Source organism: Haliotis rufescens, unplaced genomic scaffold (genome assembly GCF_023055435.1).
Source record: "Haliotis rufescens isolate VD_foot unplaced genomic scaffold, xgHalRufe1.0.p SCAF_31, whole genome shotgun sequence".
Taxonomy (NCBI): domain Eukaryota; kingdom Metazoa; phylum Mollusca; class Gastropoda; order Lepetellida; family Haliotidae; genus Haliotis; species Haliotis rufescens.
This window is the reverse complement of record NW_025964013.1, coordinates 2,433,680-2,458,217: the sequence shown is the minus strand read 5'-3', so window position 1 is coordinate 2,458,217 and position 24,538 is coordinate 2,433,680. Positions and strand designations below refer to the sequence as shown.

Sequence of the window (24,538 nt, the reverse complement as noted above, 5' to 3'; positions counted from 1 at the left end):
TCCAGTTATATTTTGGAGAAAACATTTTACACGGGTTTGGAATATACACATGTGACACAAATATGTCACACATGGACACAAGGTCGCATACATTTCCGGATTAGTGGCAATGTCCACTGGTTCCCAGGTCCCTGACCTGGTATGACTTGGTGACATCTTCATATAGAGCTCGCTATGCACTGCTTCCGATGGTACGCTGACATACTGACCACGACCCCTTTCAACGTGAGAGCGCGATATATTTCGGAGTGACTGCCCTGAGCTCGATAACCTTCGCCGTGCCCAAACTGCCAGTTATTCACGACTGCGTATGTATAGCAAACCCAAATCACACTCATCTACACATGTTTAAATGTTTTGGAACGTCCAAGATGTATTGTTGTGACAAAATGTATTACACTGACATTGTAAATCAGAGAGCAATAAACTTTATAATCCCTTTCCATCCCTTAATTATTCAATTAGGTCATTCAGTGAACCCTTTTGCCAGGGTTGAAAGTAATATATTTGATGTGAATTTGTATATATAGCTTTATCACTGCTGAAATATGTTAATCAGGCGAAGATACAATTAGTTTCCTTAGATTTATTTGCAATTTGAGACATTAACTGTCGCCGTTTCTATCACCCAAAGTTGGTCTGGTTAACCCAAAACAAGGGAACTTGGCCAGAACGTTTAATAACTTAAGCCTCAGGTATGTCAATGATCTGACAGCGTTAAATAACTTTCAAATAGCTATGTCCTTTCCACATATTTAGCAGCCTGAACTAGAAATAAAACAGACCAGTGAAACTGCCTTAAATCTGTTTCCTTCTTAGATCTTTGCAAACAGATTCAGAGAAACAAAAAAACAATTGACTTCCCTTTGAATGTGATTGTGATGGGTGTCACTGGGTGCAGGTATATTCACCTACTTGCCACGCCTGGTGTCATGACCTTTTGATAGTGATTAATAAACACGTGTATCTATTGGCACCCATGCACATCTGGTCGTACACTGAGGGAAGCCAATACACACATACATAATTGTTCCTTCAGATTGTCCTAGTTTTGAAACCCAGTGTTTAGCCATCCATGCAGCATCTATATAACCCAAAGATGCGCAGGATGAGAGTTATTCTGGGAGGCGCATGTCATCTGCAGAGGAGAAACAGCAACTCGGGGTAAGTAGACGCACGCAACCAAATGCCTCCCAACTGAGCAGCTTTAATATGCGCATTTGACTATTACATTCGTAACTTGAAACTTCTGGAAGTTAATGATTAATGAGTACTGGACGTAAATGACGAGCTCTAATACTGGTTACTTCTCTGAAACAGAGTGGACTTATGGGTTTCAATTGCATATTATTTCAATGCGAAGATTGGTACAGATGCTTGGACCTTTATCAATCAAATAAGGATAAACGTAGAAATCCAGAAGTCAACTGTGTTTTCATTGATGTCATTGAAAGACTTTGCTTTTAGCAGTGATTTCTCATGAACATGGACAGGTTTTTGTCGCTAATATTATTATATATTCTGTAATAATTTATTAATTTCGGGCCGACTTCATTCAACAAGCCTGATGTAGTTTAATTAGGTTACTGATGGCATCGGAATAACATAACGCGATGTTCTGTACATCAGGTTTTAATCTAGATTTAAGAACCGTATACACATTTTCGGATTTTTACGTTTCCAATTAAATTGCGTTGAACAGCCTGACACACGCCTCAGCTACATTTGTTTTCATAACACCAAATAGCGTTATATTCAGTTTGCATGTGTCACACGGGAAATTGTTTTTTGTTTGTTTATTTCAAACAACACTTCACAACTCTCCGTTTTGTTGAAGTTGTGATAACATTTACGTTTACTATACTCCTCTGACTTTCGATAGATTTATACTGTTTTATCTAACATCTAAAAGTCAAAGGTTCAACCTAGTGTTCTACTTGCAATCTGTATGTTCGTACATAGGGTAGGGTATGCTGTCTGGATATTATAGCACAGCAGTTTGGTTTTTATCACTTCTACGCATCACAATCTATCGCATGGATGTGGCTATGTTCACTTCATTATAAACTAATAACGACGGTACAAAGACAAAATTCCCGCGACGATGAATTTTGCGGAGTGTGGCGTTGAACAACAAAGAAAAGAAAGGAAATCCTTTTTTCAAACGAGTAGAATACAGTGTCTGTCATAATTGTACGGGTGTTTGTTACAAAGTTTACATTCTATAGAAGTTTGGTTAAAAACTCTCTCGTCTCCAAAAAATATGGTCAGTTTTTAGCGCTTGGAACGTTTAGTCGCTGAAGTCGTGGGCACGATAACGCGTTACTGGTAATTGTTTACAGGCCGTTGTTGCATGGATGTTCGGTGCCAGGCAACACACAAACGCTGTAAGAAAGTTTTTAAAACAATTGTGTGAATGACGGGTTCTACCGGTAGGACAGGACATGCTTACCTTTCCTCAAGCACCTGGAGTCATCACTGATCTTCAGTCATCCATTCAAATAATTTTCACCAATATTTTGTCTTCTGAATCTGTTTCGTCGGTGATCGAGACCGAATGGTTTTATTTATTTCATCATAAACTAACAACGGTTGTACAAGAGCCTAGTAGTACTAGAGTACACTGTCGTGTTTACAATACATTATGATAGTAGCTTATATCACTTTGTGTTATTAAATATTACGGCGTGTCAGTTTAATGTAGGATGACTGCAAGTCATAGAGGTTTACCACCTTTACCAACGGGCACGCGTATGGCGCTAACAAACCTACAAACGCATTCGAGCCTAACCGGGATTCGAACCCACACGCAAAGGTTTCTGACGTGCCCAAGGGGCCGTACAAGTGACGAGTCTATATGTATCCTCCTCCTATCGCCCAAACATCGCCATACCAATCATCCTTTATAAAGCTTATATAGTCTTAAAAACTAAACAACAAAATGACAAGTATCCACTGTCTTTTCATGTAAATTGTATGAACAGAACGGAGGGTGATTTCCATGTTATATATGTCCACATACATGTTACAGAGCACCATTATCTCCTGTATCTTCGCAGATTGTCCGTGTGTATTTCCTTAGCATCATTCAAATACAACCTGTCAATGTTCCTTTTGCAATTCATGACAAGATATGTATGTTGAAATGTTTAGTGCCATTATGACACAAGGCATATTCCCTCGTGTATACCTTACGCAACAGGAGACACAGTTTATATTTTCGAATTGAAAGAATCATTTTGTTCCCTAGTACAAACTCTTGTTGAATTTGTAAAACACTTGTCTGAGACTGGCGACCGCGTGGAGAGTTCCTGGTCAAATGGGCTTCCAGAATTAAAATGGGGTGTGATTTTAGCTTCTTTAATACACAAACCCATACACACACATGCACGTACATATATACATACACCTATGCATTCACACACATACATACACACACATGCACACATACATACACCTATGCACACATACACACACATGCACACACATGCACACATACATACATCTATGCATTCAAACCCATACACACATACAAACACCTACGCATTCACAGCCATACACACATACACGCACATGCACATACACACATACATACACCTATGTATTAACTCACATACATATACCTATGCATTCACACCATACACACATACATAAACCTATGCATTCACACACATACACACATACATGCACATATGCATTCACACACATGCACATATACATACACCTATGCACACACACACACACACATGCACACATACACACGCATGTACATACATACTCGTACATTTATGTATTCACACACATACACACATGCACATGGACATACAATATACATAAACCTATGCATTCACACACATACACACCTATGCATTTACACACATACACATACACAGATACATACACCTATGCATTGACACACATACCCACAAACATGCACTCACATAAATAAAAACATACATACATACACGCACGCACGCACGCACATACATATATACATACATATATACATACACCTATGCATTCACACATACACACACGTGCATAGACACTCATACATACACCTATGCATTCACACACATACACACATACTCCGATGCATTCACACGCATACATTCACATACACACATACACCTATGCATTCACCCATATGTACACACAAACACATACACACCTACATACACCCATGCATTCACACACATGCACAAACACACCTACATGTACCTATGCATTGACACACACACACACATACCTACATACATACACACATACACATATGCATACACACATACACACAGCTACATTTGTGCACAGTGTCTTACAATTACTCGTGGGTGCAACATTTCATATATACTGTTCAAAAGACGTTAAAGACACGCGATGTCTTCAGATGACTATTGTTAATCTGTTGTAGTAACATGAACAAATCGATTGTTTTTTTAACTTCTTTTGAAGAGTGTATTTCATATTACAGCTGAATTCTCACAAAATTAAGACTATCAATTCCTCTTTTTCAAAACTGGAACACATACTGAGATGTGACATTTCAACAGAGTGAGTGAGTGAGTGCGTTGGGTTTAACGCCGCTTTTAACAGTATTCCAGTCATATCACGGCGTGTCAGCTTAATGTGGGAGGAAAGCCCGAAGTGATGCAGGTCTCAGACGTTTAACACTTCGGTGAAACCCACGAGCACGAGTATGGTGCTGACAAACCTAGAAACATAATCGGGGCGAACCGGGATTGGAACCCACAATCATAGGTTTCTGGCGGGTCCAAGGGACGCAACTCTGCACAGCGAATCGCGGCGCCTTAGACGACTGGGCCACCCGTGCCCACACATTTCAATAGAAATATCGGGGCAAGAGGGGGCAGAGCTAAAAGCATACACGATTGTGTTGATTGTGGTTTCGAATTCGCCCTTATTATTTATCATCAAAGGTTGTCAGAACCATGTCCATGTTTACCCGAAGCGGAAAAACATCTACGACCAGCGTCAAGTCGGGCGCTCACGCTCTCACGCACGCACGCACGCACGCACGCACTCACGCATGCTCTCACGCACGCACGCGAATTTATCCCTCCCATAGTTCCGTCTCTTGTTGATGAGACGAATATGAATACCGCTACTATGGTTTGTGGGCCTCTGTATGGAGCATAGATCTTGTCACGGAGAGCACATGTACGCTCAGAAAGATTGGCCAAGACACCCAATTCACTGTCCCTGAATGCTGGTCAAACGAAAACACGGTTGCCTTAGAATGTTTTGTGTTTGAAATTTAGCCTGTTTACCCATGTCGAATGCAAATGACAAACCACACACATGTGAATAAAAGAAGGGTAAATCGAAGGGTCGTTGAATGCATGATGCTTGTGTTGGACAATGTCTCACAGCACGGATTCTGCAAAATACTGAAATCATTATTTTAATTCACTCAACATGAAACAGCTTAAAACATTGTCTTTTGAAAATGTTTCTCAGAAAGAAGTCACTTGTGTGAATCATCATTCAGAACAAATATACATGTTATATTTCAGAATATGCCTGGCAGGATGGTTCCGTTGGGGCTCACTCGTATCTGTGTCCCGCTGCTCCTGTGTCTGATGATTGCTCATGTTCCTTCAGGCCTAGGACAGGCTGTCCCCCCGGGTAAGGCTTAGAGAAATGTTCAAAGTAGCTATTTTCTGTCATATATAAAATTTGTCTTTATCGAACAGAATTCAAATGAGATGTAAATGTATTTCTAAATACCTATTGACATTCTAATCATACAACAGTAAACCATTAGACTGTTATTTTAATTGCCGGATTTTAACTGCATCAATGTTACTAAATATGCATGTTTCTCTACACCTGACATGTTTAATTACGTGTCCGGGTTAAAAACGTAACCATGTATTTCATGTTCGAAATGTTTCCGTTTAAAGCTTTGTTTGATTATGTTTTGTTTTCGCATTTTGAAACGAATCGCCACACAAACTATTTGCAGATAAATTGAGTTATTTCCGAATAGTGATGCTTCCAGATTGATGTTTTTCGTTCGGTCTATTGTAGTATTAACACACTCTCGGTCCGGACAAATTCAGCACACAGATTTCCCACATCGGACATACACCTCACCTCCAGTAAGGAAACATTGCCCCATGCCCAGTAATAACGTTGTGTATTTAACACAGTTTGGGGCGAGATGAAACCAATTTGTGTTTGTATTAACAGGATTGGTGGGTTTGTATCCTTTGGATTTTATTATGGGAGTAGGTCAATACAGAGCTTACAGGGCTTCAACCGATGGACAGTAATCGCTAGATCGGTTACTAATCTCAATCTCCAAGAAGGTCAACCTTGGTCAGATTTTTGAACTGTGTAGTGACAATACACGCTGAGCTATCAACAGTTGATGCATTATTGTGTAGGCAAATACCATTTTTCGTACAAGGTCATATTGTCGTTAGGAGAATACAATATGGATGTCAACTCCTTATTATGAGGAAAACAACGTTTCGGAGTACATGCTTACTCCTTCATCAGGTGAATGAATGCCATGAGGCAGAGAGCATATATATGTACATGTGAGGACCACAAAATTAATAAGATAACAAAAGGAACCTGTCTGCCTAGTGCTTGGGACTTATTGCTTTGATCTTTGTCGGTGCTAATAACGACATTAACGGCCCGTGCGAAAATTCCGTCAACATTATCGTCTTTCTCTCGCTGCTATGGGATAAATATTTGAACGGAGAAGGCGTTGCACAGTATGTGGGAAACACTGCCATACAACCTCAACCATATATTAGACATTCCGGAATGTTCATTTGTTCAGTTTTTAAAATCTTAATCAGGCGTCTGAAATTTAAATCGCCAGGTTGAAACGAGTGCCGTGAAGCTCGAGAAAGCTGCTTTCTAATTGGCTAATGTCGACTTCTTGTTAGTCATTTCAGTGGTCGGTCAAAGTTCGCGAAAGGTCGTTCTGACGTAACCCGTAATGGGATGTCCTCAGATCTTTGTTTAGCGGCAGCGAGTACCAAGATCTCATTTTAATGAGATTGGGAGGTACCAAACCTAAGGCACCGAGAACAATGGGAAGTCGGACAATTTGGTACTTGGGGCGCAAGCGTGACATTTCGAATGCGAGGTCCGCATATTTGCCATGTTTTTCCTGAATCTTGTCAAACACATTAGTGTCAAAAGGGACAGAAAATGCAAAATATAAATAATTTCATTGGATTTATCAAAAAGGACAATATCAGGTTTGTTGGCCTGGATACGTCTGAGGCTGTATACGGGCCTATTCCAAAGAGTTTTGTATGATCATGTTCCATGGCGCCCTGTGTTTGTGTCAAAGCTGGGCATCCACTGACAATGTGTTGGACAGTCGCATTACATTCATTGCATATTCTACATTTCATATTTACATTTTGATGCAAAATCACACATTGGTGGTTTCGAGTGGGAAGTGACAGGCCCTGAGCAGGAAACAGAAAACCTTCTGTTTCACTTTTCAGGCCAGCCGCCTTCATCCAAGCAAAGGACTCAGGGGGGTTGCTGACCATCTCAACACACTGCACATAAACTCGATGCAGTGGTCGTTCAGATAGCTTCTCCTTGAGGGCCGATTTGATTTGGCACTTCGCTTGGTTGACACTCATTTCTGCACCGCCCAGCAGTATCGAACCATCAACAAAATCAACGCTGACATTGAGATTATGTCCCACACCTTATACTCAACAACAAAAGTTCCTGTGACACCAATGTTTTAGTGTATTTTTCAAACAAGTGACGTTTGGTTTTCAATATTGTAGTACATGTATGGAATCAAGTCACAAGAATGCAACTGCTACAGAAAAGCATGCATTCCATGCAAAAGTTGACTTTTATGCACGGCCCATGCATTTCACTACCTAAGAATGGCTATAAAAACATGTGCGTTAATGGGATTCCATATGCATTGTTTAGCATCGTGCTGACAACAACCACTCAGAAAACAACAACATTACGCAGTTATTCAACAATACGAAATGCCACGCCTGTCCGAAAATGAGCGCCTGCGAGCCATTGGTTTGCTTGAAGCAGGATCGAGTCAACGTGATGTTGCAAGACAACTTAACGTCCATAGAAACACCATTAGGTGTTTATGGCAACGTTGGCAACAGACGAATGCTGCCAGAAACAATCCTCGGAGTGGCAGGCCACGCGAAACCAATAATCGACAAGACAACTGGATTCGAACGACACACCTACGAAATCGATTCCAGCCAGCAACAGTGACTGCAAGAAGCATCCCTGGCCTTTGACGAATATCTTCACAAACCGTGCGCCGCCGCCACAGATGTGCAGGGATTGTCGCCAGGAGACACGCCAGACGTCCCATTTTGACAGAAAACCACCATTAAGCACGTCTACGGCGGTGCTGACAGCGTCTCGTTTTCACCTCAGCCACAGCGATGGACGGATTTGAGTGTACCGACGTCGAGGTGAACGTTACGTCAATCATTGTGCCATGGAAGAAGATCGGTTCGGGGGAGGAAGCGTTATGGTATGGGGTTGGATTACAGCAAGACAGAGGACCCGTTTGATAATGGTAGAGGGCAATCTCAATGGACAGCGCTACCGCGACGAGATCATCGGCCCTGTCTGTTGTTCTACCGTTTTTGCGTCGTCATGGCCTTTCAACATGACAACGCCCGGCCTCATATTGCTCGACTTGTTCAGGATTCTCTTCAACAAAACAACATAAATGTCATCCCCTGGCCGGCTCGCTCCCCTGATCTCTCATCAATCGAGCACATGTGGGATGAGATGGATCGGCGCCTTCGACGTCAAACACGTGTTCCACAGACAATCCAGGAACTTCGAAACATGCTCCAGCAGATATGGACAGATATCCCACAGGAATTTGTGCGACGCCTGGTCCATTCTATGAGACGAAGATGTGTTGCTTGCATCGCAACCAGAGGTGGAGACACACGCTATTGATTTTGTAAATTGACATTTGCGCATGTTCAGGTTTTGTTTATGAAATCTCACATTTTCTGAAGTCAGTATGGTAAATTAAACCATTTAAACACTTACAGGAGTCTTTTATCTGTTGCAAACCGAAATTATTTCAGATTTGGTAAAAAAAATTACTTTGCATTAAATCTTTTTCAATGTCACAGGAACTTTTGTTGTTCAGTATATTATTATTGTTATGACGATTATGATGATGATGTTATAAGAACTGATATTATTACAAATATCACGAAATTCATAAGCTTATATGCATGTTGCCGAGTGTAGTATAAACAAGATTAGGGTATAAGACATTCAATAACCTGCTTTAAAAATGAAACATAATATGCCCTTCAACGAGAGAAAAACTGATTCCTTGGATGACTTACACATAGATGGATATACTCTATTTCTTCATAATAGATCCGGGGCGCGAAGAAAATCTGTGGGTTTAGGTATAGCAATTAGAAAGAGATATGTAAATTATATCACTCCTATTGGGGTAAAATAGGAGCAGATTCAATGGATTAAAATCGGAAGAACATTATTTAATTTGGACTAAGAGCTCTACTTAGGTAATGCCTAAATCCTTCCCAGAGGCGTCAAAGTACGATTCATTCTTTGAAATAGAACAATATATACTTGACATATTCTCAAATAGTAATTATGTTACAAACATCGGCGATTTTAATGCCAGAACAAATGATTTATATGATTATTATGTATTTGATGAATTTGATCTAGGTGTAATTGAGATAAGAAAAGACACTGAGCCTGAATCTATACTGGAAGTCTTGAATTTGTCAAGGGTTACGGGCACACAGGATAAAACCAAGATAAATAACTTCGGGAATAAACTGATTGATATTTGTAAATATCCGAATTTACTTATAGGAAATCGACGACTGGGTACTGATAGACACATTGGACAAACAACATGTCAGGACACAAATGCAATTGCTTCCCGTATGTGCCTACCCCTTTTCATAACATTTGATAAACCATGGTTAGCAGTGAATGCAAAAAGGGAGGAAAAATGTTAAACAAAGCGAATCGTCGTTTTAAAAAAAATAATACATTAAGAAACAAAAGTGTGTCGCGACTGTCTTCGATAGCTTTTCAACAATGCATTGACAAGCATATTCGAAATTATACTAACCAAATGACCGAAGTCTTCGTAAAAGAATTGAACAGCAGCCAATTGAATTTTGGAAAATAGTAAACATACAAGGTACAACAGAAACGAGACATATACCGGACATTGCTAGTTTCTTTGATTTAAAAAAGAATAAACGTGGTTTCAATGGTCACATTTTAGACGGAAATATAAGAGATGTAGTATTTTAGTGATGATATAAAGGTGATCCATCTGACCCAAATTCATATAGGCGAATAACATTGCTGAGTTGATTCGGTAAGTTATTTACGAGTAATCTAAATGGCCGATTAAAACTCTTTTTAGTAGAAACGATCTTATAACATCAGCGTAAGCTTGCTTTAGAAAGTACTTTTCAACGACAGATTATGTATTTGTTGTTCATATGTTTACACAGATATTATAAACTCAAAAGAATAAAAACATTCCTGTGACAATATAGACTTCACAGAAGCATTCGAAACTGTCTCGAGTAAATTTGGTTAAAACTATGTCCATGAATAGAAAATCATTGATAAAATCACATGTAACATTATCAGAGTTTTTCCCATGTCTACGGCAAGGGGAAAATCTGTCACCCCTTTTGCTTTCAATCTTTCTGAATGACCTTGAATCCTTTTTTAATCGGTAACGAATGCGAAGGAATAAATATCGACTGTTTTACGGATAATGAGGCCCAGGTTTGGACACATTTGATAGGACTCTTATATGCAGATGGCACTGTACCTTTCAGCGATACTCTCCAAGGTCTACGAAATTCACGGTCGAACAGATACTTAAGGATCAGTTTATACAAAGTGGAGAGAACGCATGGTGTCGAGTCCGAAGGGTATATACTATAAACACTCTAAGCAAAATCCTAATTTTGAGAGTCATCTGTTACTCCCTAAAAGCAAGTACATGCAGATATTAAAATTCCTACTTCAAATCATGACCTCCCAGTTGGGACTGGCCGATGGCAGAATATACCAACTCTCCATTCTCTGTGATTCACTTTCAGTAGGAGACGAGTTTCACTATCTTTTCAGATGCAAAGCTCTACTCCAACAAAGAATTCTGTATATTCCCCAAAAAAACTACTTGTGGACAAATATTTATAAACTCTGTAGAACTGTATCTTCCAAAAGGATGAAAGATATAAGAAATTTGTCCTGATATATTGTATGTCTATTTAAGTTAATTTGAAAGAACCGCTGACATTGTCACTCGATCGTCATGTTGATATTTTTTTGTATTTTCATATATAATATATATAACATGTGGTGAGGTGAAATGGGGTTTACCGTCTCGTCCAAGATTATTGCACTAATATAGCGACATATAACATGTAATATAACACCTGTAAATGCTCATGTTCCAACGGTGGTGGTTTCTGTGAGTATAACTGAATCTGAATCTGGTTGATCAGCCTACAGCCGTCACAAGAACGGTTAGATGCCTCCGAGCTCTCTCAAAATGTCTGAACTAGTACATAACATCAAGTTGAATTCGCCCTAATGTCAATGTTGTACATATACCTACCTCCTGTGGACGTCCAAACGCTGCTGGAGTTGTACTTTAAATGCTGATTATTCCTGAATGAATAATGCAGTATAAAATTTGTTTGGACTGCATGCTGTTCTGATACTGATATTCTTGTAATCTTGGAGGCAGTGGATTCAAGTCTCCGATGTCCCACCACCGTGACATGGCTTGGCTATTGCTAAATGCGGCTTAAAACCATATCCACTCTTACAGCTGTGCCACTAGAAGTTTTCACTGTCGATGATGAGACTTACATCTCCGAGAGTCTAGGTGAGTTGGCCATTACAGTGGGGAGGCCTGACGACGACACAACAACCCTGACTGTGACTGTAGCTTACACAGATGGGACTGCTAGGGCGCCCGATGATTACTCGCAAACCGTCACGTCTATCAACTTCGGCCCAACAGACACAACACAAATACTAAAAATACCAATAACTGATGATCGGGTAAGTAGACGAACACCCTTTGATCTGTATAATTATTCAGTCATCTTCTCATGGTATTCTATCAAATAGTTTATATTCTTGCTTTCGTTAGTAATTCCATACTGATGTCTATAATATCTGATTTGATTGATGCTAAGATTCAAATATATACTCGACTTCCAGAATGTGGAGAGTACAGAATCCTTCAGTATTGCCCTATCTGCAGGAGGGTACGAAAACAAAGATGTTCAGGGGTTCATCACAGATGATGATTGTAAGTGTGTTAACATCTGTGAACGTCTAAAGATGAACCACGTATATTACCTATTAACTGCTTGAGTGTTTACATAACACACGTGTGGCGTCTCCTTGGGCAGATGACTTTGTTCGAAATGTGCCTCTGTTCACCCATCAGTGAATGGGTACCCGGTAGGATGAGATGACAATGTGTTTGTTAAACCACATTACTATACTTAATCTGCCATGCCATGATTCCGATTCCTTCATATTACTATACTTAACATGCCATGCCATGATTCCGATTCCTTCATATTACTATACTTAACATGCCATGCCATGATTCCGATTCCTTCATATTACTATACTTAATCTGCCATTCCATGACACATTAGCTATAGTAATATGAAAGAATCGGGTTTTCTTAACTTCTTTTAAGTAGTATATTACCCGTGGGGATCGTTATCGATAATGTTGGTTTCCCTTTCACAAAACAGTCAGTGAGATATGAATAACATCATCTTCACATTTGGGACAAAGCACAGAAAACATCGCACTGTTATGTTAATTTTGTGAGACATCAGCGTGAAAAATAAAACGTATTCCCCATGAGTCTTACCAAAGCTGATTTCAATGGTTTCACTGCCTCTGTGGGTAATAAATGAACGTGGCAGTGAACGTCTGTTATAAAGCTGTGGTCGTACATATGGAGGTTACATATAGAGGAAATGAGTTCACCAACTCAACAGTGTCTTCAAGCATTTGCAAAAACAGAGTCAGCCCCTCCACCTCCTTTTTGTAGGGGCCCAAGATTAAAGTGTATACCACCATTATGTTAGTCTAATATCATTAACGTCTGCTCAGCCTAAGCAAACATGTACTTCAAAGCTGAAAATGCCTTCCCTTGTGCAGTTCGGGAAAGCACATGTCTAGTGCCTCTTGCCACCTTACACAGAAACGTGAATGCACGTCCAGTTTAATTACATAGATGCCTGCTCCGTACGGCGTAACGCCGGGCATGTATTTCAAAAGCACAGTCTCGCTGGTACATGACCAGCAGCCTGTCATTGACAACACTTCCCGGGTTTGTATAAACATCGTTTCTCCATCAACTATGAACACATGCACTTGCGGTGTACTCGCTATTTCTTAACAACGAATCAAACCACGGCCTGCTTTTGGCAAGAGGGAAAACAACCACCACTCAGATCACATCATACAAACGGCAATATTTTTCCTTCAACGTTTCTGTTGCACTTTGGCCATCTACAACATTCCTTCACTATTAGGCAATGGTAGAGCTCATTCAACGTTCACGACCAGGTGACTTCCCTAAGTTTTGAACGGCCTCAATTTATTGGTTTACTTAACATAGACGTCACTTCGACACAGTAAATTACAGCACGGTTGTATGGGTTATCTCCCAAAACCCCTACATCCCATTTCCCCTACAATTAGTTAAAACAACACGCGGCATTTACCTGTCTGGCATTATGAACTCACCTAAAGGAGAGATTAAGGTCTGGAGTAGAGGTAGTAGAAATGAAAGGGGTAGAGCTTTAGGGGATTAGGGGACTTAAAGGAAAGTTATTAATAATAATGTATTATGAATTTTGAAAAATGAACATTTTATTATAATGAATTATGAATTTTGAATAATATCATAATCGTAATTAAATATTTATCTCAATCTATTCGTGTTTCTTGGGTTGTTCCATTGTATGAAATAGGTAACAGACTAGGGATTAGCAGTGCCTTGGACCGTGAACTTTGTTGTCTTAAGCTGTAGGGAAAATGGGATGTAGGGGTTTTGGGAGGTTACCGTTGTATGTATTCATGGGTGATGGGGGGAAGCAGTGTACACACAATCTGTGACATATTGACGATGACAATGTTTGATTGGTCTTGGCATTTGATATGACCTTGACATACAGCACGTGTTGATAAGTATATCATCTATTATATCAGAAACTGGTATGAATTGTAATAATGATAATAATAATACGTTGCCGTTTGTGTGTTTGCAGCATCCGTGCCGTTCAATTGTCGTCGCTTTGGCCAAGACTGTGTTAGAGGGGACTGTTCGCCAGACCAGGGATTGTGTTCCTGTCCTACTGGCCTCGGGGGCGATAATTGTGGATACGTTACGGGTTGGTGTAATTAACATCCTAATGCTTTGGGCCAGCTTCATCAGTGAGAACTGCTGCAGTTTCTTCTGAATTAACCCATAGTTGATCGTTGCTAGTGTGTATCACTCTTCCATTACCTCATATGCTCGTTTAATGGCCGCTTTGATGAGGCTTGACTCATGTTTACTGAGGCTTAAAATAATATGAACTCACTCCGAATTAAAGGCGCTATAAAAAGAGTTATAAGAAATGCAGGGCCCTACTTTGTATGTAGAACATCTGTCATGTTCTAGCTACCGGAACTTGATAATTGCATTGCAACCGCGGTCAATATTAGATGACGACTAGGCTTTCGGTAAGGGTTGTAATGTTGTAATTTGGGGAGTTGAGGTGCTGCGTTTCACACTGACTAACACCTTCTCATTGCAGCTGATGTTGACGGATCAGGGTGTAGTGACAAGAACTGTGGGTCCAATGGACGCTGTGTGTCTGTGACCGGAGCGGGATTTTGCATTTGCGACTTGGGTTATTACAATGGCGATGACGACACGTGTGAAATCAAACGCAGTAAGCACGCTGCTTAAAGCAGGGGTTTCTATCTGAGCAGGTTGATATATAAATTAGTCAGGCTAACATGACATGAGTGAAGAAGGAGATGCCTGCCGTGTTTTCTGTATAATGATTATTGTTAACACCGTCTGCACATTTGAAACACGTGTTGTTGACATCATTGACAACTGCAAGTAAAAACGTTATTTGTAGCACACGTGTACACGTTCATGATGACGTCGCCCCTACGTGCAGCAAAGTCATCTTGCGAGGGACTTTATGAAACAAAGTGTTCAAGTAAAACAAATATTTTACTTTTTTATAGCAACCGTGACGTCATGTGACAACAACAAGATGACTGTGTGTTTCAACCCAATCCACACTGACAGCCCTCTCATCACTGTCTCCGGCTACATCTCGACAGAATGCACGGCTAAGCTTGTGTCGGACATCACTGACACCGAAGACAGGATCCCCTCCGACATACGTGGCCAGTGCATCACTGTCGGCTTCAGCGGAGACTGTGGGACGTACACCATCGAAGCTAAAGGAGATGCAGAGGCATGTTTCTCTTTCTGCATTCCGTTATATTACCGAGGATTAGAAACGACAGGGTAGTTGGTGATTGCTATTCATTGGTATATCTGTCGCAGTAGTAAATCGTTAATCGGGCGGTTGGGTAGCCAAGAGGTTAAACCGCTCGCCACTCACTCACTCACAAACTCACTATAACGTTAAACATAATCCACACAAAAGCGAGATTAAAGAACCTTAAGTTTCCGTGGGGACACGAGTTGTTCGTGAGGCAAGTGAGCATGTCGTGATCTAAAAGTCGACATAAACAAGAGCTCTACCAGTCACACATTTTTCCTTTTGTTCGTGAAGTTTACACGACATGCAGCTGTTCCATTGAAAAAGCGGTCGTCACATTACCATGAAACTGAAGTTCACAAAAATATGAGCAACACTTTTAGTCGTTCGTACGTTTTTTACGAGACTTTATTTTTGAAATTGTCTGGATATGCCCACTCAGCTTGTGACAGTGGTGTAACGATGAGTCATCGCTGCACCGGATAAGCACACTGTCCCGGATAAGCACACTGTCCCGGGTAAGCACACTGTCCCGGGTAAGCACACTGCACAGCCTTCCTGGAGTATTGCTAAAAGCGGCATAAAACCATGACAGTTCATTCATTCGAAAAGTTTTCACTCTACGATAGTCACTTAAAACAGACAATAATTGTCCGTGGAAATCTTACGCCTTGTTTTTCTTTCTTCCAGTGCTACACGATGAGCTACTACATCCAATATAACCCCTCGATGAGGACAGCGAGTGATGAGATTGTCTATGCGTCCTGTTGCGTGAATGCGGTACGCGAGACCATCTCAACTCATGCCATTGAGGCAAACCCTGCCACGTGAGTGTACAGTTCTTTGAGTACGTATAACACAGAACATTAATAGCAGTTTCGATACGATACATTGCATGATACCTCCTTACCATGATTTCTACCCTGGACTAATTAGCCAATATAACCTCGTGTTTAGACCGTATACCACGACGTCAAGAATTGCTGTTCCGTTAAATTAAACTGCGAATGAGGCACAGGAGAGACGGAGATAGTCGCGCCTTCCAAAACAACCCTATCGTTGCTGATGAGTACTTATAATAGAATGAAGTCTCTTAGTAATCCCGTTGCTTTGTTTACAAGTACAGTACCTGTGATGTCCCTCCTAGAGAGCCACGCTGATGTTGTTTTTGTATGTCCAGGAAATTCCTCAATACACAGACAGAGACAACTGATTTCTTTGGAGTTCGACTTAACCTTTTGAAATCGAACGGCCTTCCTCTTGAAGAGCCGGTCCCCATGAACCAGGTGTATAGCCTGTGTGTGGCTGTAACAGACGAAGGTACGTTAATCTAAAGGTCAACATATTTTCACTGGTAAATTATTCTTGATTAGAATTGGTTCCCAGTAACCTATGCTTGTTGTAAGAGACGAAATATGATGGAACGGATAGTCAGACTCGGTGGGTCCGGGGAACACTTGAAAGGTCTACACCGCATTCTACTTCTCACTTCCGAAATTACGTTTTTATGGTGGAAACTTGAAAGCTCAACGCCACTTCCAACACTTTACTTCCGAACACCGAATGGAAAGATTGAAACCTCGAAAGGTCAACATCCTGTCTAACTTCCCACTTCCTTTAACATGTTTTAGGAATAAGAAACCCTGAAAGCCCTACTTTTCTGCCAATTTTCAGCAACATATTTCATAGTTTGGAAAGCGAAAATTGCGAAGGGTTTGTTTCGCTCGTTACCGTTGGTTCTTTTTAAATGAGAAAGGGAGGGAGGAGACTGGGAAAAGGGGGGTATGAATGGGGTACATGATAACAACATGGTTATAACATCCTGTGTATAAAATAATAACATTTCATAATTTAAAACGATGATATCACTCATCCATCTCCTTACGCTGGCAAATAAGTCAGTATATAAAATATTTCGTAATTTGAATAGCAACGCTCAATACAGGAATTAATTACGATGACACAAATCACATTTTATAATTGTACGCGAGAATATAGCCAAGTTATCCAGATTTCAGCTAACAGTGGTTAGCATACGTTGACTTTAGTCATTAATAAACGTCGTGAAACTGTCAACTCATTTTAAACCAACTAGGTCTTGATAAAATGTTTATGTTATCTCTTCATAAATACGATGTCATAAAACTAGACCAGGTAAAATTTTAAACATTCGATTCACTTGACGATATCTTAGAAAAAAAATAAATCGTAATATAGTGAAATTCACAGGTTTTGGGTTACTGTAAAATATGAGTGTTTGATAGTTGATGCTTTTTTAAAATGCATTGAAAACAATCCATAACCCCTTACAACCGTGTACAGTTTCACATAAACTGACAGCCAAAAGAAACTTTTCCACTTAAAAATTAACTTACAAAAATTTTAAAACACAAGTTCAAACTACATGAATGTTGATTTTGTTGAGATTTTGATCTTTTCAAAACAATTTACTTCATGCGTCCGTCGTTTGTTTTTTTAAACGAGAGTAAAGTTTCTTTTAGACATCAGTATATTTATGATGAATGACAGACGAGCAGATGCAGATCGCGCATTATGTTCAAATTTTAGTAATTATTGATACTGTAATACCTAAAGCTCGTAACTATTGAGGGGTCACGGGTGGACCAGTCGTCTAAGGCGCCGGGATTCGCTGTGCTGAGTTGCGTCCCCTGGGCACGCAAAAGAAACGCAAGTCGAGTATGCAGTATACATGTTATTTATTTTCAACAGTAAAGACAAGAAATACTAAAAGGGCAAGATTGACAAAAAAATTGACTGAAGACAGTTTAATGGATTAAAAGGCAGATGACATAATTGTTTTTTTTCAATTGTTAAGGGCTTACACAGTTTCGAGTCAATACCCAAAATGTCAGTCAATACCTCGTGTGACCATCATTGGCATTGATCACTGCCAAACATCTCCTGTACATTGAGTGGATCAGACGATTTGTTAAGGCCCTAGGGATCCTCCTGCACACATCCAGAGCAGCTGTACGTAGATTATAGTTGTGGGGACTGGGCGTACATTGTACAGACGCCTTTGAACCTCATCCCACAAGTGTTTGATGGGGTTCAGATCAGGGCTGAGGGCTGGCCACGGTAGAACACGGATTTTGCGTTGTTGCAGAAAGGCCATGGTAGCTCTGACAACATGGGGACGAGCGTTGTGTTGTTGATGTCGTGCAAAAAAATGGAACAACGTGGGGTCTGATCACTTGGTGGATATACCGCTGAGCAGTGACGCCGTGTCCCCGACCCTGACCAACATTCCGAAAGCACATGGGTCCAAGTCTCGCATTAAGTCCAATCCCTGTCCATATCATGACGCTAGGTCCACCCCATGGATCCCTTTCCACAACGTTTCTGTCAGCGAAACGATCACCTCGACGCCGCCAATTTCTGACTCTTCCGTCTGCATGGGAGACACAAAAGCGACTTTCATCAGAGAAGATGACATGCCTCCACTCACGATGACGCCAATTGTGATGACCCTGTGCCCACTGAAGTCGTGCTTGTCAATGCCGTGGTTGGAGAACAGGACGACGTGCTGGTCGGCGACATCTGAGGTTGTTGGAACGGAGACGTGTGTTGATTATGTGTTCCTATGGTCTGTCGAGCACTTTCACTTGCAGTTAGGAAAGGATGTCGCTGGTGTTGACGGGCAATCTACCGAACTTGTCGAGGTGTGGTGACCCTAGGACGACAGCTCCGAGGAAGTCATCTGTGGTCTGTGTAGCATTTCATCGATGTAGGAGACGGTAAATTGTGATTATGTTAACGTTGAAATGACGGGCAACATCTTGGACAGACTCTCCAGCTTCCAAACGTCCGATAGCCTGGTTTCTCTGAATTTGAGTTTGGCGTGGCATTGTTGACCGGGGAGTGGTAGGTCCAAGAATCGGCCACAGTTTTATACCCACTACAGTACGTGCATTTTCTATTTCGTGAGAAATGGGTGCATGATACCCACATAATCATTGAAATGGTGCGTTTTGGCGATGCGTTTTTTATGTTGCGTTTTTACTCGGGGCTTCCAAAATGCAACCAAAAATATTGATAACACAATCAGGCTTCACTACATGCTAAAACTCGTATCAATTTATGGTTCCGTGTTTGTTACCTATTTTCTTAAAACCACTTGCGTTTCTTTTGCGTGTGAGCATACATGTAGATTTGTCAGCACCATACCCGTGCTCGTGGTAAACGTCTGAGACCTGCATCACTTCGGGCTTTCCTCCCACATTTAGCTGACACCTCGTGATAAAACTGGAATACTGTTAAAAGTGGCGTTAATTATAAACTATTGTCAAATCATTGCACTGGCGAGAAAATGGCACTCACCTGCCTACTCATTCATATAGACAAGACCTAGTCTGTTATTGCTCGTCATGTGTGAATTATGTGTAGATTTTAACTGATTAATGTAATATTGACTATTAATTTAGTTAGAACATAATCAACACATATTTGCAGACTGAACATGAAAACAATATTGGGGCCGGGTAAACTCAAAGCATAATAGTTGTGATTTTATGTGATTACTCACATGCCGAACTGACAAATACAAACGGAGAGACTGTTTTATCCAGTATTTATAAAGGTCATGCATCCTCCCATTAATGTACAGCAACAAGATTGAAGATTAAATATTTGACATAATGAGATATAAAATATACAATTCTGGGTTCATTGACACATTTTAGGATGTAGATTTGCTGTAAAATATTCATTTCTCTTATATACATAAGGCGTAATAGATTTATCTCTAACACTGCAAGTGCATCTATATGTCAAAACATATGAACTTACGACATCTCGAGTGTCGTAAACGAGAATGTACAGTGTATGTCGTAAAATCTGTTCTTTCTTATTTTTGATAGAAGGAAGTTCATTAATGAAACAATGGACACCAAAATTTCAGCTTTCCGAAGTATGAAATAGGAATTAAAAGTAAGCAGAAAATTCAAGCATATAAGGTTTCTATTTCCGGGGCAGATTTTTAAGGAGGTGTGACGTGAGAGTCGAGCTTTCGACCTTTTCATCTTTCTAAAATGGTATTCGGAAGTAAGAAGTATGAAGAAGAATTGTGATTTCAGGTTTCCAACTTTAAAGATAATTTCGGAAGTGAAAAGAAAGAAGCGGTGAAGAGCTTTCAATCATTCCGTTTTTCAAAATTAAATTTTTGAAAGAAGATTTGTCAAGTGTTACCCGGACCTCGACTTGCTTGATTGCATGTCATCGTACCCTGACGTCATAGACTGATCGCTGGTTTGTGTGATTCAGACTGAATTATTCATAGTTCGCCTTCATATAGCTGGGATAGTACCCCATGCGGACAACAAAGCAAACTCTGAGATTGGATTGAGCATGTTCTGTATGTTTTTGGTCTACTTTCAGCATACGATTTTGTGGGTCTTTTTCTCATCACCGCCCGTAACGAAGATTCCTCGAGATCCGTCCAGACCTATTCTGATGGGTATGGGTGTATAACGCATATTATATAGGCAGCTTGTTTTCTGCTTGATATGTAAGGTTATATGACACGAGAGAGAGAGAGAGAGAGAGAGAAGGGGGGGAAGGGGGGGGGGGGGGGGGGGGAGTGAGACAGACAGACAGAAAGAGAGAGATCTTCGTGATGTAACTCTGAAGATTGCAATGAAAATATATATTCCATAACACGTGGTTAACATTATAAAAATAAAAAGGCTTAATTTATTTACAATTCCACACTGCTTATCAAATTCATATAGGTATACGGTGTCAGATATTCACTCAAAGATATGTATCAAAAGATTATCCAGTTTGTACAGATATGAGGCGAATTGACGTTGGATAGTTTCCCAGATGTATCAGTCGATATTGTGATTTAATTCTCTTTCAGCCTCAAATAAAGGTGATAACATATCTGTTTCTTCTTGCATTTTCGAAATCAACATATTTTTTAACGTCACCAACTCAACGAGAAAAGATCAAATGTATTCTCTCTGATATAAGCAACTGTTAAAGTCGAAAACATGCTTATTACAGAGCTTACATTCTTTCGATAGAGGTGAGGTGAGGTGAGGTGAGGTGAAACTGGGTTTAATGTCGCGTCCAAGATTATTGAACTTATATAGCGACGTGCATGCACGCGTGTGTCAGTGGCTGCTTGTACTAGTCTGGACTGATGCCGATTTATAGTGCTAGCACATTGAGATACCATGCCGCAGTTTAACATGAATACCCGACTCAGACACAGTATACTGACTCCGAGCCGACCAGTCCTTGTTTTAGCCCCTTAATGCCGAGCGCCAGACAAGCACCATCTTTTAACGTCTTTTGGTATGACGCGGCCGGGGATCGAACCCCGGACCTTCCGCTCTCCGGGCGGATGCTCTAACACTAGACCCTTTCGACAGAGACTTTTACACAGAGTTGTAAAGCAGGTCCATATTTTGGGTACAGAAAAGCTTATTGCCAAAGTACATGGCATTTTCAATTCGTATGAATTCTCTTATAACGGAACATGCTTGCTTTATGTAATACATTTGTGAGTCATATTGTTCTTTGTATTTGCACATCAGTCGTATCTGTTGCATTATGTTATACACAGGTCACGTAGGTTCTACGAAGTATATGTCTATCCACAGTTATAGTACATGTTTGGGTTGCTTTTCAGTTGCAATGATGTCGGGGCCGACTCCATCATACATCGGATGCCGTACAGAGTTAACGCCAAGAAAATCTGCATGGAATACAAACCAGGGTTTTTCACTCCAGGGCCCCCTGAAATTATTTTTGACATCGAATATAACCTGTGTACAACTGCTAGTCAGTCATCCTGCAACCTGGTACGATATAGGAAGGAAACCCACAGTCCCCGCCCTTTAAAGCGATTCTGTGAAACTGAATTTGACTGCACCATAAATATGTCAAACAATTTTGGGGTCCGTTTGTGAACAAAGTTGAAATAAATACCAATGCGTCTGTTGATGTTAATGCAGATGTAAGCCTTGATGATTGCTTGTAATGTACAATTAGGCAATATATTCTACAGAATTAGATAGACGAGGGTAACTAGTTTCATTTCTGCCATTTTTCGGGGGCATGGGTAGCCAAGTCGTCTAAGGCACTGCAATTCGTTATGCAGAGTTGCGTCCCTTGGGCACGCTTGAAACCTATGATCATGGGTTCGAATCCCGGTTCGCCCTGTAAGTGTTTCTAGGTTTGTCAGTGCCATACTCATTCTCATGTGTTTGACAAAAGTAGTAAACGTCCGAGAACTGCATCACGTTCCCCCCACATTGCATTGCTGACACGCTGTGCTGTAACTAGATTGCTGTTCAATGCGGCGTTAATACTAAGTTACCCACTATGACATTTTTCCACTTGGATTTATCAAGGAGTTGGTAACACCTGTATGTTTGTAAATATGTTCAAAGAAAGAATTGTAAATACCTTTTATCAAACATGGATGTCTAATTTAAATGCAAGTAGCAGATATGATGTGTATAGATCATTCAAATCCTTACTGGATCCTGAAAAATATTTAAGTGTTCTTTGTAATTTAAATCTTCGTTCAACATTCACGCGATTTCGTATGGGGCTGAGTGATATTAGAGTAAATACCGTAAGAAGACAAAATACGTTAAAATCTATGCGTTTGTGTCCATTATGTGATATGGGTGTTGAGGACGAATTTCATGTACTTTTTATCTGTGAGTTTTACCAAGATATCCGAAAACGTTTTGTACCCGCTAAATACCTTAAACAGCAATGTACCACATCCCTTGTATCACTTATGTCTAATCAATCTTCTGGTGTAATCTACAGTTTAGCTCAATTTCTCCATCAAGCACTCAATATTCGGCAAGAACTTGTAAATACGAATGTCTCCTAGAACGCACATATATGTTGAAAGTATGTATACATTGTGTCTGTGTTTGTATATAGGCCGGTTGCCTTTCATACAATAAACTTCTTGTCTTGTCTTGTCTCTAGTCTTGACATTTTTCAGGAAACCGAATGTAACGATGCAGGACGGAAGCGCCGCCAGGCCATCGAGGAACCAAACAAGAATAACGCCGTTGCTAGAGTTAGGTTTGAAGGTGGACAAACTGCATCCGAATCTCAAGGTAGCTCGAATCACTTGACTGTTACCTGCTACAATGAAATTGACGTTTTTTATCACTATGCAATTAGAACGTGACACCTGTTCAGCTGAAAAATACACAGAAGAATATATTCCTTTTTAAAAATACATTAATCGCGGTGAGTAAAAGGCTGCAATCAAGAAACACGAAACTACATCTAGACCGTAGTTTTATTACCTTCATTAACTGTAGATGTAAGTTCCATAGCTCTATATATACACACAGTCAAAGGATGGCTAATTAACTCACTCACTGTATCTACACGGATCCATAATATTTTTCCAGGCGCTGAAGCAGTAGCCCCGTCTGTGGCGGAGTGCAACACGACTCCCACCATGTTCGTCGCCATCATCGCCACATCCGTCATTGTTGTGCTGCTGCTTCTGGTGACAATCGTTCTCAGCTGCCTTCTCATGAAACGTAGGCGTCGTAAGGAGTTTGACGGGGATGGCTTCAAGACGGAGAAGAGCTCTCACAAACCACAATACTAATGCCGTCCGTTGCATCTATTGCGAAAATCCCGTATCCTCATGAGTACATAGCTACTACAACTCAATCGTCCCTAATACAAATATGAATAAAATTTGCAGATCCATTTTACGTGTTTCAGTCGTAATTTGTTATGGTAGAAAGCAAATTCGTTTTCGTATTACATACATTGTATGTCCACAATCAGAAAGGTCACATGGTATGGCCTTGACCATGGCCTTTTTAAACAATAGAAGTAAATATAGATATAACAGAACACAGCTGGGCTATTCTTCACATACGACATAATACATGTTTTCCAATTGCAGTGGCATTGGA

General features: G+C 40.4%; 2 protein-coding genes across 2 annotated transcripts; both read left to right on the top strand.

Moving 5' to 3' along the window:
• Window positions 1-1,132: 1,132 nt before the first annotated feature.
• On the top strand, window positions 1,133-15,626 carry LOC124136817. The gene is made up of 7 exons (XM_046502866.2): window positions 1,133-1,164; window positions 5,535-5,646; window positions 11,879-12,114; window positions 12,277-12,367; window positions 14,358-14,480; window positions 14,889-15,026; window positions 15,334-15,626. Exons 2-7 carry the CDS (start codon window positions 5,538-5,540, stop codon window positions 15,624-15,626), a joined length of 990 nt encoding a protein of 329 aa, XP_046358822.1. The 5' UTR covers window positions 1,133-1,164; window positions 5,535-5,537.
• Window positions 15,627-16,308: 682 nt separating this feature from the next.
• LOC124136849 lies at window positions 16,309-24,269 on the top strand. The gene is made up of 6 exons (XM_046502897.2): window positions 16,309-16,426; window positions 16,780-16,919; window positions 20,997-21,075; window positions 22,258-22,429; window positions 23,596-23,713; window positions 24,017-24,269. Exons 1-6 carry the CDS (start codon window positions 16,329-16,331, stop codon window positions 24,220-24,222), a joined length of 813 nt encoding a protein of 270 aa, XP_046358853.2. The 5' UTR covers window positions 16,309-16,328; the 3' UTR covers window positions 24,223-24,269.
• Window positions 24,270-24,538: the final 269 nt, after the last annotated feature.

Coding starts and splice junctions, on each gene's coding strand:
- LOC124136849 (XM_046502897.2), top strand. CDS start 16,329: ATGAGGACAGCGAGTGATGAGATTGTCTATGCGTCCTGTTGCGTGAAT. Junction 21,076..22,257: donor GTCCAGACCTATTCTGATGG/GTATGGGTGTAT, acceptor GTTGCTTTTCAG/TTGCAATGATGTCGGGGCCG. Junction 23,714..24,016: donor AACTGCATCCGAATCTCAAG/GTAGCTCGAATC, acceptor ATATTTTTCCAG/GCGCTGAAGCAGTAGCCCCG.
- LOC124136817 (XM_046502866.2), top strand. CDS start 5,538: ATGCCTGGCAGGATGGTTCCGTTGGGGCTCACTCGTATCTGTGTCCCG. Junction 12,368..14,357: donor GTTCATCACAGATGATGATT/GTAAGTGTGTTA, acceptor GTGTGTTTGCAG/CATCCGTGCCGTTCAATTGT. Junction 15,027..15,333: donor CACGTGTGAAATCAAACGCA/GTAAGCACGCTG, acceptor ACTTTTTTATAG/CAACCGTGACGTCATGTGAC.